Source organism: Moschus berezovskii, chromosome 14 (genome assembly GCF_049115385.1).
Source record: "Moschus berezovskii isolate FMDL1 chromosome 14, NW_MosBer_1.0, whole genome shotgun sequence".
In the NCBI taxonomy this organism is placed as follows: domain Eukaryota; kingdom Metazoa; phylum Chordata; class Mammalia; order Artiodactyla; family Moschidae; genus Moschus; species Moschus berezovskii.
The window spans coordinates 53,638,742-53,655,474 of NC_142473.1; the positions used below are offsets into that span (position 1 = coordinate 53,638,742).

A 16,733-nucleotide genomic window follows, 5' to 3' on the forward strand; every position below is an offset into this window, starting at 1 on the left:
TGCTTCATTGACTATGCCAAAGTCTTTGACTGTGTGGATCACAATAAACTGTGGAACATTCTGAAAGAGATGGGAATCCCAGACCACCTGACCTGCCTCTTGAGAAACCTGTATGCAGGTCAGGAAGCAATGCTTAGAACTGGACATGGAACAACAGACTGGTTCCAAATAGGAAAAGGTGTACGTCAAGGTTGTATATTGTCACCCTGCTTATTTAACTTATATGCAGAGTACATCATGAGGAATGCTGGGCTGGAAGAAGCACAAGGTGGAATCAAGATTGCTGGGAGAAATATCAATAACCTCAGATATACAGATGACACCACCCTTATGGCCGAAAGTGAAGAGGAACAAAAAAGCCTCTTGATGAAAGTGAAAGAGGAGAGTGAAAAAGTTGGCTTGAAGCTCAACATTCAGAAAACAAAGATCATGGCATCTGGTCCCATCACTTCATGGGAAATAGATGGAATAACAGTAGAAACAGTGTCAGACTTTATTTTTTGGGGCTCCAAAATCACTGCAGATGCTGATTGCAGCCATGAAATTAAAAGACGCTTAATCCTTGGAAGGAAAGTTATGACCAACTTAGACAGCATATTAAAAAGCAGAGACATTACTTTGCCAACAAAGGTCCGTCTAGTCAAGGCTATGGTTTTTCCAGTTGTCATGTATGGATGTGAGAGTTGGACTGTGAAGAAAGCTGATCGCCGATGAATTGATGCTTTTGAACTGTGGTGACTGAGAAGACTCTTGAGAGTCCCTTGGACTGCAAGGAGATCCAACCAGTCGATTCTAAAGGAGATCTGTCCTGGATGTTCATTGCAAGGACTGATGCTAAAGTTGAAACTCCAATACTTTGGCCACCTCATGCAAAGAGTTGACTCAGTGGAAAAGTCTCTGATGCTGGGTGGTATTGGGGGCAGGAGGATATGGGGACGACAGAGAATGAGATGGCTGGATGGCATCACCGACTCGATGGCCATGAGTTTGAGTGAACTCTGGGAGTTGATGATGGACAGCGAGGCCTGGTGTGCTGTGATTCATGGGGTCGCAAAGAGTTGGACACAACTGAGCGTCTGAACTGAACTGAAGTTAAGAGAACCATAAAATTGGAGATCTGATTTTATGAAATTCAGCCATAATTAGCTTCATGTGGTCAAAGGGTTGTTTGTAATTTTTAGTTATATAAAGTCCAAATTGACTGAGACCTTAACATAATGAAACAGATAGCTGGATACAGAGCGATTCAGATTCTTCTCATTGTTTTTTTGTTTGTTTGTTTGTTTGACTTTTCTTACAGCCTGAACTGACAGTATAAATAGACTATTTACTGTAAGAAGTTTCTGAGTTGTCTTAGTTCTATGACCTACATTTTACAAAAAAAGGAATATCTTGTTTATTTAGGAAATTTCCATCTCCACTGAGGCAAGCACCTGGTTAAGTCTCTTTTTCACGTGTCATGTCTCCTCGTAACGACACCAACATTGAAGTTCTTAGATTCTTCCTTATCGGGATCCCTGGACTAGAAAAGGGATATCACATCTGGATATCCATCCCTTTTCATCCGTGTATTTTCTTTCTCTCCTGGGTAACGTCACCATCCTTTTCTTTATTGAAACAGAGCCAAGCCTCCATGAACCCATGTACTATTTCCTTTCCATGCCATCTATCTCTGACCAAGGGTTGTCCCTGTCTTCCTTACCACCACTTTGAGACTGTTCCTGTTTGGTGTCCATGGAATTCATGCAACTGCATGTTTGCCCAGGAGTTCTTTATCCATCTATTCACAGTCACTGAAGCCTCTGTGCTATTGCTAATGGCATTTAACCAGTATGTGGCTATCCACAACCCTCATAGATACAGCACAACCTTAACCAGTTCCTGAGTCATCAAAACAGGGGTCTTGCTGCCTTCAAAAAGTATTATGTTAATTCTTCCACTGCCCTTTCTGTTGCAAAGGCTGACATACTGTCATCGAAACCTGCTCTTACACTCCTACTGTCTCCACCAGGGTGTCATGAAGGTGGCCTGCTCTGACAACAGAGTCAATGTTGTCTATGGACTCTGTGCTGCCCTTTCTACTATTTTAGATTTGCTGTTTATTACCTTCTCCTACATGGTGATCTTAAAGACAGTACTGGGCATTGCAACCCCCAGAGAGCAGCCTAAGGCCCTCAACACCCACATCTCTCATATCTGTGCTGTGCTTATCTTCTGTGTGCCCGTGCTGAGTGCGGCCATGCTCCACCAATTTGCCAGCGATGTGTCTCTTATCATCCACATTCTCATGGCTGATGTTTTCTTACTGGTGCCTCTCCTGATGAATCCCGTTGTGTCCTGTGTGAAGATCCATCAAATCCGCGAAAAGGTTATGGTGAAATTTCGTTCAAAAAGAAGTTTATCAATGCAGTAAGAAAGGGAATAAATTTATAAGTGGTAAATAAATAAACTGAATGTGTAGCCAGGGGAAAGCATGATCTAGAGGAATGGTCTTGTGTTTTATGGTCAGAACTCATAGAGTAAATGGTTTTAATACTGAGTATGCTTAGTACCCTCAGTGTCCCTGAGATCTTGAGAAAATTGCTTCCATTGTTTTTCTCAGATTGAACATCTAAAAATTCAAGACTTCAATGATGACTGGAAGCTTCTACTTCTTGAATTTTAAAATGCATGCCAATAGAATAAGAACTTATCTATATCAATGCTTATGTTAAAAGAAAAAAATATATAGTTTCCACATTTTCACTTTCCTAGCTAATAAAAGTATACTACCCTTGTACTGCAAGGAGATCCAACCAGTCCATTCTAAAGGAGATCAATCAATCCTGGGTGTTCATTGGAAGGACTGATGCTAAAGCTGAAATTCCAATACTTTGGACACCTCATGCAATAAGCTCACTGACTGGAAAAGAGTCTGATGCTGGGAAGGATTGGGGGCAGGAGGAGAAGGGGACGACAGAGAATGAGACGGCTGGATGGCATCACCGACTCTGTGGACATGAGTTTGAGTGAACTCCAGGAGTTGGTGATTGATAGGGAGGCCTCGCGTGCTGTGATTCATGGGGTCGCGGAGAGTCGGACACGACTGAGCGACTGAACTGAACTGAACTGAGAGGAAAGACTGAGTGTTTCTTCCTTTTTTTAGTTCATGATAATGCAGTTTATCTATCTAATTCCTGAACTCGTAACCTCCATCTACACGTTCTCTGATTTAAGAATCTGTGTGCATGTATATTTAAATGCATGCAACTTTTTTTTTTCTTTCTTAGCTCTTCTTTTCCTCTTCTCTTCCATCTATCAGACATGCGTAAATCACTCTAGCCCTTCAGGCAAATAGTATTAGTAGGTAAACGTATTTCTGAAAAGACTGTACTACCTACGTTTGAGTCAGGAAAATGCCAGATGGGAATGCTGTGCTTACTGAAGGATGGTTAACAACTCAGGAACTAACTGCCAATAGTTCACTCAGACCTTTAGGAATGGTTGGGAATTCTTTCTTTCATACAGTCATAGACTGACATGTATGTTGATGGGATTACTGCTATTGAACATAATTTGCATTTCTCATATAACTATTTGCAACAGTCTCTTTTTTTGGCATTTATGTAATATGTATGCATCTACATTTTTAGTGCATATTTTTTTAAATAATATTAATCACCTTCAACTTTATCAGATAATTACCACTGATTTTGTCTGCACGTATTTTCTGTTAGTTTTTTTTAATTTCTTGAAACATATTTTGTTTAATAACTAAAACATTTAGAGTTAGTCATCAGACATTTTTGAGAATAAAGAAAAATGGAATTGTATGTAGAAGGTCAGATATGCATTTTGCATAGTGTATAATTTTATATGCACATTTCATATGAAATCTCATACATGATAAACATTAAAATATATTAATTAGCAAATACTTTTAGAATATTGGTTGGCCAATCAAATCATTTTAAACAAAAATGATTTCAAACATGAAATTTTCTCTGAAAGTAAAGAAATCTCTATCCTTGTACAAGCTTTGTTTGCAAGCTTTGAATTAGACAATGGTTTATGCTGGCTAAAAGAAACCAAAAACAAAATTTTTCTCTTTTTTTTTTTTTATTGGAGGCTAATTATTTTACAATGTTACATTGGTTGGTTTTTTCAGTGCTTTGGTTAAAGAAGTCTAACCTACTTCAAACAAAATATATAAAAATTGTTTATAAGATGAGTTCTCTGGGAAGCAGATGCTAAGACAGAGTTAGTATACAGAGTTTAAATGTGTTAAGGAGAGGGGCAAAAATTAGAATTCAGTAGGGAGAGCTATTAGACCATGTTTAAAACATACTAAAGTTTTTGCCAGCCCTAATGGGAGCTCCAGAGCAAAAACTGTTGTATGGAAGAGTCCCTCATTCATCAGAAAGTGCCAAGTACATGACCACCATTTACTCATTTGTTATCAGATTACCAAAAGAAGATTGTGATTTCTGATGGAAATCTAATGTAGATCCTGATACATCACATTCTTCAGCTTGCAACTGGACAACAAACTATTTCTTCGAGTGGGACTGGAAAAGTGTGTGTTTGCATCTGTTACACCACCATTAAGAAAACTAAGATCATGGCATCAGGTCCCATCACTTCATAGCAAATAGATGGGGAAACAATGGAAACAGGGAGAGACTTTATTTTTGGGGGGGCTCCAAAAAAACTGCAGATGGTGACTGCAGCCATGAAATTAAGACTCTTGCTCCTTGGAAGAAAAGCTATGACCAACAAGACAGCATATTAAAAAGCAGACATTACTTTCTCAACAAAGATTTTCTAGTCAAAGTTGTGATTTCTCCAGTAGTCAGTGTGGATGTGAGAGCTGATCTATAAAGAAAGCTGAGTGCTGACAAATTTAGGCTTTTGAACTGTAGTGTTGGAGAAGACTCTTGAGAGTTGCTTGGACTGCAGGTCAGTCCATCCTAAAGGAAATCAGTCCTAAATATTCATTGGAAGGACTGATGTTGAGGCTGAAACTCCAGTACTTTGGCCGCCTGATGCGAACTGACTCATTTGAAAAGACCCTGACGCTGGGAAAGATTGAAGGCAGGAGGAGAAGGGGATGACAGAGGATGAGATGGTTGGATGGCATCACCGACGCAATGGACATGAGTTTGAGTAGGTTCTGGGATTTGGTGATGGACAGGGAAACCTGGTGTGCTGCAGTCCATGGGGTCACAAAGAGTCGAACACGACTGAGCAACTGAACTGAACTGAACACCAAATTAGTCTGGTTTACCAAACACTTCTTTAGAGGCTCACCTGGCTTTAAAATCTGATTGAAAGTGATTAGTCAATAATTGAGAATGCTGATTATTCTTTCACTATAATGCTTAAGATTTTCTTTCTTTTTAAATTGAATATCAGATTTGTCTTAAAATTTTCTTAATTCAGTTATTCTAAATGTATACATAAAAAGAAAATAGGTTGGAAGAATTGCCTGGATGTAGTCATGAATTAAGTCTGTACCACAACTATCCCAAGAACATTGTGAACAAAGTTTCCTAATTTCACAAGAGCATATTTTTACCACACTATTGTCCTGACAAATATGAACTTATATCTAAAATTTTTAAAATGTATATCTAATGTTGAGCTCCTTAATTGAATTCAAAATAGCATTTTCAATAGGACCACAGGTTTTATAGAATAAAATGTGAACCCAATATATGTTCAAAATCTTTGAGTCATGAATTGGAATAACATTATTTAAACAACTTATATAACTGATTGATTTTTAGAATGACTTTAGCATCAACTTATATAACTGATTGATTTTTAGAGTGACTTTAAAATCATGGTGGCATAATCCATCTCTTGTTTGTTCTTCCTCCAGCAACAACAAAAATTAACCACCCATCCGTGAACAGCAAAGTGCTTTTGTGGAATCCAGTACCTCATTTCAAGGAACCTAGGACTATCAGACACAGCCATGCATCCGTAATAGGCAGACAGATCTTGCTATTGGGTGTGGTCTCCAAGAGAGCTATGAACTAGTTCCAGTCTCTTTGGGCCTTGGTCTTTTAGCACTTGGAAAACACTGATTTACGTAGACACCCCATGAATGAGAGAGCTTTATGGAAGTCCAGATTTCCAGAAAAGTTCCAGCATGCCATTGGATCAAAAAATATATGAGATTCAATGCCCTGGAGTGTGTGAGAATTGTTAGACTTTGTATGGATCACCCCTTCCTAAGACAGCTAAGTTTAGAGTGAAGTGAGACCTTCTCAGTCCCTTGATTTCCCTTGCAGGGGAAAAGGAGCATGGTTGAGTGAACACCCAAATTCCCTAGCTGTGCAGGAAACTACAAAAGAGGCTTATTTCTCATGTAGTATCCAGAGTACCAAATTATAAGCTCCATGACTGAAAAGAGGAACGATATCAGGAGAAGGGCAGATAAAATTCTCAGAGGTTATTAAAGGGCTGTGGTCCCTGGTGACTATGTAATGAACTCCATCAGGAAGTCTCTCTATGAGTCAATGGGAAAGTATCACCTGAAGGTCTTCCCAACTGGCAAAAAAAAAAAAAGAAAAATCAAGAGGTGGAAGTACAGGTTAAAACAATTTTGCATAGCAAAATAAACAATCAACAAAATGAAAAGGCAGCCTACATAGTGGGAGAATATATTTGCAAAACATATATCTAATAAGTGATAATCTCCAAAATATATAAGGAACACACAACTCAATAATAATAATAAAACAATCAACCTGATTTAAAAATAAACAGAGGAACTAAATAAATATTTCTTCCAGAAAATATGCAAATGGCCAGAGGGTACAGGAAAAAATGTTCATCACTAATCATCAGAAAAATGCAAATCCAAATTGGCTGAGAAACAAATATAATAACTATACACTAGGCCCATTTTTAGCAAACTAGAATCACTCTACCAGTTGTTTTAATAATAATGCTTACTGAGAATCCATTGTGTAAGCTATCCTGTTGAGGTCTTTCCTCCAATTGTTTAAATCAGCCTAAAATAAGCTGGTCAATCATAATTAAGAAACCTATAGCTTAAGAGTGAAGACTGGGGAGTTCCCTGGTGGCTCAGTGGTAAAGAATCCACCCGTCAATGGAGGGGACACCGACTCAATCCCTGATCTGGGAAGATCCCACATGCCCTGGAGCCACTAAGCCTGTGTGCCACAACCGCCTGTGCTTCAGAGCCCGGGAGCCACAACTACTGAGACCATATGTGGCAACTGCTCAAGTCTGAGTGCCTGGAGCTCTTGCTCCACAACAAGAGAAACCACTGCAATGAGAAGCCCGCCCACCGCAACTAGAAAGTAGCCTCCGCTTGCTGCAACTAGAGAAAAGCCCATGCAGCAACAAGGATCCAGCACAGCCAAGAATAAATAAATAATTTTTAAAAGGAAGTGGATGTGGGCAGGAGATTCCTTAAAAAACTGGAAATAGAACTACCATACGACTCAGCAATCCCACTCCAGGGCATACACACCAAGGAAACCAGAATTGAAAGAGACACCTGTCCTCCAACGTTCATTGCAGCACTGTTTATAATAGCCAGGACATGGAGGCAACCTAGATGTCCATCTGCGGATGAATGGATAAGAAAGCTGTGGTACATATACACAGTGGAGTATTACTCAGCTATTAAAAAGAACACATTTGAGTCAGTTCTAATGAGGTGGATGAAACTGAAGCCTAATTATACAGAGTGAAGTAATCCAGAAAGAAAAACACCAATACAGTATATTAACGCATATATATGGAATTTAGAAAGATGGTAAATATATCCCTGTATACGAAAGCAAAAGAGACACAGATGTATAGAACAGTCTTTTGGACTCTGTGGGAGAGGGCAAGGGTGGGATGATTTGGAAGAATGGCATTGAAACATGTATATTATCATATGTGAAATGAATCGCCAGGCCAGGTTCGATGCATGATACAAGATGCTCGGGGCTGGTGCACTGGGATGACCCAGAAGGATGGAATGGGGAGGAAGGTGGGAGGGGGGTTCAAGAAGGGAAACACATGTACACCCAGGGAGGATTCATGTCACTGTATGGCAAAACCAATACAATAATGTAAAGTAATTAGTCTCAAATTAAAATAAAAAATAAATATATTTTTTAAAAGACTGAAAGCTGTTATTAAATATTATACAACAACTTAAATAGGAAAATAATTTGAAAAAGACTAGATACATGTATGTGTGTGTGTGTTTTAGTCACCCAATCATGTCTGACTCTTTGTGACCGCATGGACTGTAGCATGCCAGGTTCCTCTGTCCATGGGATTCATCAGGCAACAACACTGGAGTGTGTTGCCATGCCCTTCTCCAGGGGATTTTCCCAACCAAGGAATTGAACCTATGTCTCCTGCATTGCAGGAGGATTCTTTATCATCTGAGTCACCAGGAAGCCCAGATACGTGGATCAGATCAGTTCAGTTCATTCGCTCAGTCGTGTCCTACTCTTTGCGACCCCATGAATCACAGCACACCAGGCCTCTCTGTCCATCACCAACTCCCGAGCTCACTCAAACTCATGTCCATCGAGTCAGTGATGTCATCCAGCCATCTCATTCTCTGTCATACCCTTCTCCTCCTGCCCCCAATCCCTCCCAGCATCAGAGTCTTATCCAGTGAGTCAACTCTTCGCATGAGGTGGCCAGAGTATTGGAGCTTCAGCCTCAGCATCCAGTGAAAACCCAGGACTGATCTCCTTTAGAATGGACTGGTTGAATCTCCTTGCAGTCCAAGGGACACTCAAGAGTCTTCTCCAATGCCACAGTTCAAAAGTATCAATTCTTTGTCATTCAGTTTTCTTCACAGTCCAACTCTCACATCCATACCTGACCACTGGAAAAACCATAGCCTTGATTAGACGGACCTTGGTTGGCAAAGTAATGTCTCTGCTTTTTAATATGCTATCTAGGTTGGTCATAACTTTCCTTCCAAGGAGTAAGCGTCTTTTAATTTCATGGCTGCAATCAGCATCCACAGTGATTTTGGAGCCCCCAAAAAATAAATTCTGACACTGTTTCCACTGTTTCCCCATCTATTTCCCATGAAATGATGGAACCAGATGCCATGATCTTCGTTTTCTGAATGTTGAGCTTCACGCCAAATTTTCACTCTCCTCTTTCACTTTCATCAAGAGGCTTTTTTGTTCCTCTTCACTTTCTGCCATAAGCGTGGGGTCATCTGCATATCTGAGGTTCTTCATATTTCTCCCAGCAATCTTGATTCCAGCTTGTGCTTCTTCCAGCCCAGCGTTCCTCATGATGTACTCTGCATAGAAGTTAAATAAGTGGGGTGATAATATACAACCTTGATGTACTCCTTTTCCTATTTGGAACCAGTCTGTTGTTCCATGTACAGTTTTGACTGTTGCTTCTTGACCTGCATACAGGTTTCTCAAGAGGCAGGTCAGGTGGTCTGGTATTCCCATCTCCTTCAGAATTTTCCACAGTGTTTTGTGATCCACGCAGTCAAAGGCTTTGGCATAGTCAATGAAGCAGAAATAGATGTTTTTCTGGAACTCTCTTGCTTTCTCCATGATCCAGCAGATGTTGGCAATTGGATCTCTGGTTCCTCGGCCTTTTCTAAAACCTACTTGAACATCTAGAAGTTCACGGTTCACGTATTGCTGAAGCCTGGCTTGGAGAATTTTGAGCATGACTTTACTAGCATGTGAGATGAGTGCAATTGTGCAGTAGTTTGAGCATTCCTTGGCATTGCCTTTTTTTGGGATTGGAATGAAGACTGACTTTTTCCAGTGTTGTGGACACTGCTGAGTTTTCCAGATTTGCTGGCATATTGAGTGTAGCACTTTCACAGGACCATCTTTCAGGATTTGAAATAGATCAACTGGAATTCCATCACCTCCACTAACTTTGTTCATATTGATGCTTTCTAAGGCCCACTTGACTTCACATTCCAAGATGTCTGGCTCTTGGTGAGTGATCATGTGATCGTTATTATCTTGGCCGTGAAGAGATTCTTTGTACAGTTCTTCTGTGTATTCTTGCCACCTCTTCTTAATATCTTCTGCTTCTGTTAGGTCCATACCATTTCTGTCCTTTATCGAGCCCATCTTTGAATGAAAAGTTCCCTTGGAATCTCTAATTTTCTTGAGGAGATCTCTTGTTTTTCCTATTCTGTTGTTTTCCTCTATTTCTTTGCATTTATCACTGAGGAAGGCTTTCTTATCTCTCCTTGCTATTCTTTGGAACTCTGCATTCAGATGCTTATATCTTTCCTTTTCTCCTTTGCTTTTTGCTTCTCTTCTTTTCACAGCTATTTGTAAGGCCTCCTCAGACAGCCATTTTGCTTTTTTGCATTTCTTTTCCATGGGGATGGTCTTGGTCCCTGTCTCCTGTACAATGCCTCAAACCTCCGTCCATAGTTCATCAGGCACTCTATCAGATCTAGTCCCTTAAATCTATTTCTCACTTCTACTGTATAATCATAAGGGATTTGATTTAGGTCATATCTGAATGGTCTAATGGTTTTCCCTAGTTTCTTCAATTTAAGTCTGAATTTAGCAATAAGGAGTTCATGACCTGAGCCACAGTCAGCTCCTGGTCTTGTTTTTGCTAACTGTATACAGTTTCTCCAATTTTGGCTGCAAAGAATATAATCAATCTGATTTTGGTGTTGACCATCTGGTGATGTCCCTGTGTAGAGTCTTCTCTTGTGTTGTTGGAAGAGTGTATTTGCTATGACCAGGGCATTCTCTTGGCAAAACTCTATTATCCTTTGCCCTGCTTCATTCTATCCTCCAAGGCCAAATTTGCCTGTTACTCCAGGTGTTTCTTGACTTCCTACTTTTGCATTCCAGTCCCCTATAATGAAAAGGACATCTTTTTTGGGTGTTAGTTCTAAAAGTTCTTGTAGGTCTTCATAGAACTGTTCAACTTTGGCTTCTTCAGCATTACTGGTTGGGGCATAGGCTTGGATTACTGTAATATTGAATGGTTTGCCTTGGAAACAAACAGAGATCATTCTGTCGGCATTTCAGACTCTTTTGTTGACCATGATGGCTACTCCATTTCTTCTAAGGGATTCCTGCCCACAGTAGTAGATATAATGGTCATCTGCGTTAAATTCACCCATTCCAGTCCATTTTAGTTCACTGATTCCTAGAATGTCTATGTTCACTCTTGCCATCTCCTGTTTGACCACTTCCAATTTGCCTTGATTCATGGACCTAACATTCCAGGTTCCTATGCAATATTCCTCTTACAGCATCGGACCTTGCTTCTATCACCAGTCACATCCACAAATGGGTATTGGTTTTGCTTTGGCTCCATCCCTTTATTCTTTCTTGATTTATTTCTCCACTCATCTCCAGTAGCAAACTGGGCACCTACCGACCTGGGGAATTCCTCATTCAGTATCCTATCATTTTGCCTTTTGATACTGTTCATGGGGTTCTCAAGGCAGGTATACTGAAGTGGTACATGTATATGTATAACTAAATCACTTTGGTACACACCTAAAACTAACACAACGTTGTTAAATCAACTGTACTTCAATATAAAATGAAAAAAAAAGTTAAAAAGACTGAAGGCTGATAAGGACTATCCTTTTCCCTAAATGCAAACCAAATTACACTAGCAGTTGACTCTAAAACATGTGAGAATGCCTATTAGTACCAGGGTCTGTGTTTAAAAAAAAAAAAGAGAGAGAGAGCAAGCAAGTAGAGGTTTCTTTTTTTAGATATAAGGAGATAATCTCTCTAGACATTAAGCCATATGTCCTAGGTTGCTGGATATAAAGTATCAGAGATAAGGTTAGGACCAACTATATCTTTTATCTGAATGTGAATCAAACATTATCTTGTGTAATACTGCTCTTCAGTCTGAGCTAGCACTTTCTTACACAATTTCAAAAATGAAATCTGTTAGTGCAAACATCCTTTTGAATATATCCCTTGCCTACATACAAGACTGAGGTTTCTCAGTCTCTCACAGCCTCCATCTCTAGCCAAGTGCTTTGAGAATTCTTCAGGGAATTTTCAACCTCAGCTGAGCCCCTAGGGAGAAGCTGCTGGGTTCTTCAAAGGAACCCTGAGTTTCAAGCCGGAAATCTTCTTATAGTTGGGCTACCATTTTTCCTGGGTTCTGACTGGAAGCAAAACACCCCACCTACTTGTCTCTCTAACTGTTGCTGCTCGGGTATGTAATGCAAAAAGAAAGATTACTGGGGCACATAGAATCAGACACTGAACTCTCAATCTTGGTTACTTCTGAATCCCCACATCAAATTAGTCAAAGAAGTTTTGAGAAGCAGATGGCCTGGGGGTAGTCAGTCCACACTTGATCACTGTCTGTGACCCTGCAAAAGTCATCCTCACCATCCATTTTAATTCTTGCTGCCTCTCGTCTCTTTCCTCCTCATTAGGAGTGTTATTAATAGTTTCTTTAAAATTAAAATTGCAATCTCTACTTTGCTTACGTTAAAACTGTATTATGATAGTTAAATATTAAAATAAATTTGACCATGCTCTGTAACACTAATATTTAGTGTAACACTTTACACTAATATGAGGTTATAATTGTCCTTGGGATTAGGAGGGTTAGAGGGTGTATGATGTTGTCTAGTGTCAGCTGAAATTTCTCTGATCCATTAATCTGGAGGAAGTGGAGATAATAACTGGGGTGGGATACTGTGGATGCAACTTTTCATTAAGCAAGCAGAATGAAACTTTTCTGTCTGGAGACATAGGATGAAATAGATGGTGTCTATCTCTTCTATTTCTCAAACTCTCTGAAATCTCTCAATGTGGAATGGATGGAAACCAGCTTGACTGAATCTGCTGGCTGAAAAGTCACGTATGTATTTAAACTTATTTGTATCCCCACTTAACATATGGAAAATTTTCTCTTCTTTATTATCATTCATTTTTAAGGTTTTGTTGAAACTTTTTTTCTTCCATCACTGTTCTCAGGGTTGGAGTCGGATTACATTGTTGTCTGTGCCACCAGCAGCATGCTATTCAAATCTTATGACATTCCCTTCTTCCTTCACAGCCCGCCTTCTCTCCAAGTCTCCACTTTTCTCCTGCATTTCCCTTGTTTGCTAAAGTGCCTCTTTTTACCTTTGTTTGCTTCTCCTTTGGGATCATAAAACAACATTAATTTAAGTATTATATTAATTATTGCATTATTATCTGCTTTGCTACTTGTTTTGATTTGAAGTTTGAATGGCAAAATCTGAGCATGGTCATTTTGTTTTTCTTTATTCTCATCCGTTCAATGCTTATTCACTTTATAAAATCTACATGATAGGTGAAGTTGAGTACCCTCAACTTTCCATCTCTCTTCCTTAAAATATCCGACCTTCACCTATCATGTAGATTTTGTCCTAGAGGAAAATTACAAGTAACATACACTTCTTACATATTCCTCCCCATTCACTGATAGTGTAAGCCTGCGTAGTCTTTCTCCAATCTATGGAAATGTTCTCTGAAAAATCAATAATGAACTCACCATCATAAGTGCAATGCCTTTTTAAAAACCCACATCTTACACCTTCTCTTTTTCTTAGTCAACAGTAGTGACTTGATTTCAGTAACATTACACACTACTATTTTTATCCTGTTTCTTTTCTCCAATCTCTGTCCCTTTTCTCGTTCTAATTTTATATTCTACTCTCATTTGAAATAGTTTCCAGTATTATGAACAGAGCTTTGTCTTTTCTTCCACACTGCATCTCCTAGCAATTTTCTCCATATTCTTGGGAGATATCCTATAACTCAAGCCTCCACTCAAAAGATCACTACCTATAATACCTTCTAGGAAATCTCCCCAAGAATTTCTTTTTAGGCTAACATTCAGCTTGTCCCAACTGAACTTGGTCCCCAGAACACATTTCCTCTCATCTGTCATGCACATAGTTGAAATGGTTGCCGATACATATATCTTGGTATAGTTTTATTTTGGTTTTTGATTTTGTTTAATTATCTGACTTTTGTAAGACCTACTACTAGTAGTAGGAACAGTCGTAGATCCTACAGTGGTTCCTACTGTACTACAGTAGTAGTAGTACAGTACTAGAGGTAGTCCCACTATAGTAGTGGGAAACATGATGTAAGACAATAATGTAGACTCTGGAATACACTATCAGAGTTTGAATTCCATCCTCAACCCTTACTTGCTCCGTAAATTTACCTAGGTCACTTCATCTATCTGGGCCATGATCTTCTCACCTATAATATGCTGCTTAGAATAGAATCTATTGATAACGTGATCATTGTGAGAGCAGAATGGCATAATGAACACTAAGCACTTGGGAAGGTGACAGAAAGATAACATATTAAACATCAGCTATTTTAAGCTTTTATGCATGTGATAAATAATATACTAGTCACACTACATTAATATACATAGAACCCATTAGAGTGTGGCTTACAATAAACATAACTGAATAAAAGTTCTGAAGGCAGACATAAAGGAGAGCCTGGTTTCAAGTATTATAGGACAGACAACCTCAGTGTCATATTATCCAAACCCCAGAGGCACAGCTCACTCTGAGAGCCTTAAGATTTACTTTCCTTAGGCTAGAGATTAGAGGCTTTTCCTGACTATTTCAGGTTTTTCTCTGTTGTCACTGTTTTAGAGCTGATGTTTCCCACCTCCGTATCTCCATTTTGGCATCTAGCCTCAGCTTAGCCACTGTGATGACAGAAACACACATCTCTCCTAATATCTCTCAGAACTAAGCCCCGAAGCACCCTGTCCTAGAAGTATTTGTTTTTTGAAGACTGCCTTTTCAGACAGTTCTCAGTTCCAGACTTCAGATTTGCACATCGACATTTGCCCCCTCAGCCATCAAAGGCTTTTATGTACATTCAGGAAAAGGATCACTCTGGTCACAAGTTACAAGCTTAAGTGGTCCAACAAATATTTACTCAGTGCTTCCCCTGCATTCCCCTGCAGGCCAGGTACTGTGGAATGAAAGACAATCCCCAGCCAGATTACAAATACGTTTGAAGGCTCTTGATATGCAACTGATTCTAGAAGACAATTATGCAGAGTGGTGTGTGTAGTACCAGTTCCACATATAGATGGTGCAGCTTTAAATGCTTTGCTGATTGAATTGGAGATTTTTTTTTCAGGGAGGAGCATATGTAAAAGGTGCCATCTGAGATGACCTCATTAAACTACTGAGAGTCCAATACAGATGGATATATCACCATAAGCCTAAATCACACAGAATCCGTGAACTATAGAAATCACCTATGACAATCACCTTCCTAGACTTTCCAGAAAAGGCTAATAGATCAGGTGCCCCAATTCTTTGATGATTCATCTGCAGATCCTTCCTGGCTCACTGACCGCAAGACAGGTGAGTGATCATTCAGCCCTGTCATTCTCCAGAAATCCCATTCTATATTGCAGGTTGGTGAATTCAAGGTTATAAAGTCATGAGAATCCTTTATAATAGCAGCCTCCAGAAAGCCACTTTCTTCCTGACAGGCTTCCAAGGTCTGGAAGATCTCCATGGCTGGATCTCTATTCCCTTCTGCTTCATCTATTTGACAGTTATCACAGGCAACCTTACCATCATCCATGTCATCCGTACTGATGTCACCCTCCATGAACCCATGTACTATTTCTTGGCCATGCTTGCACTCACAGACCTGGGCCTTTGCCTTTCTACACTGCCCACTGTGATGGGCATCTTCTGGTTTGATGCCAGAGAAATTGGTATCCCTGCCTGCTTCACTCAGCTCTTCTTCATCCATACTTTGTCCCTAGTGGAGTCTTCAGTCCTGTTATCCATGTCCATTGACCGCTATGTGGCCATCTGCAACCCACTGCGTTATTCCACAGTCTTGACACCTGCACGTATCATCAGGATGGGGCTGAGCTCAGTGTTCAGAAGTGCGCTGCTCATCCTTCCCCTGCCATTCCTCCTTAAGCGCTTCCAGTACTGCCACTCCCATGTGCTGGCCCACGCCTATTGTCTACACCTAGAGATCATGAAGCTGGCCTGCTCTAGCATTATCGTCAATCACATCTATGGGCTCTTTGTCGTGGCCTGCACTGTTGGTGTGGACTCACTGCTCATCTTCCTCTCTTACGCCCTTATCCTCCGCACTGTGTTAAGCATTGCATCCCACCATGAGCGACTTCGGGCCCTCAACACCTGTGTCTCCCATATCTGTGCTGTGCTCCTCTTCTACATTCCCATGATTGGCTTATCTCTTGTGCACCGCTTCGGTGAACATCTGCCCCGCACTGTACACCTCCTCATGTCATATGTGTATCTGCTGGTCCCACCACTCATGAACCCCATTGTCTACAGCATCAAGACCAAGCAAATCCGCCAACGCATTGTTAAGAAGTTTGAGTTTATAAAATCACTCAAGGGTTTTCAGCAGGATTAGTTTAGAGAAAGAGAAGTTTGGGACATAAAGCCCATAGATATTTTTTATTTCAGCTGTCCCTGTTGCTCAGACAGTAAAGGATCTGCCTGCAGTTCAGGAGACCTGAGTTTGATACCTGGGTCAGGAAGATCCCCTGGAGAAGGGAATGACAATCCACTCCAGTATTCTTGCCTGGAGAATCCCATGGACTGAGGATCCTGGCAGGTTACAGTCCATAGGGTCGCAAAGAGTTGGACATGACTGAGTGGCTAACACTACTACTACTAGGGAAAAGTAACAAACTCCCAATTATCAATAAAAAGGAAATAAATTATGCAATATACTGCATGTGCGACC

General features: G+C 40.1%; 1 protein-coding gene and 1 pseudogene across 1 annotated transcript; both read left to right on the forward strand.

The window, feature by feature from the left end:
• Positions 1-1,459: 1,459 nt before the first annotated feature.
• On the forward strand, positions 1,460-2,413 carry LOC129553970 (olfactory receptor 51A7-like; annotated as a pseudogene).
• Positions 2,414-15,431: 13,018 nt separating this feature from the next.
• On the forward strand, positions 15,432-16,397 carry LOC129553971 (olfactory receptor 51G1). The gene has a single exon (XM_055422637.2). The coding sequence runs from the start codon at positions 15,432-15,434 to the stop codon at positions 16,395-16,397; it is 966 nt and encodes a 321-aa protein (XP_055278612.2).
• The last annotated feature ends 336 nt before the right edge of the window (positions 16,398-16,733 follow it).

What these genes read in the sequence shown, in the direction of transcription:
- LOC129553971 (XM_055422637.2), top strand. Translation starts at nt 15,432, where the DNA reads ATGAGAATCCTTTATAATAGCAGCCTCCAGAAAGCCACTTTCTTCCTG.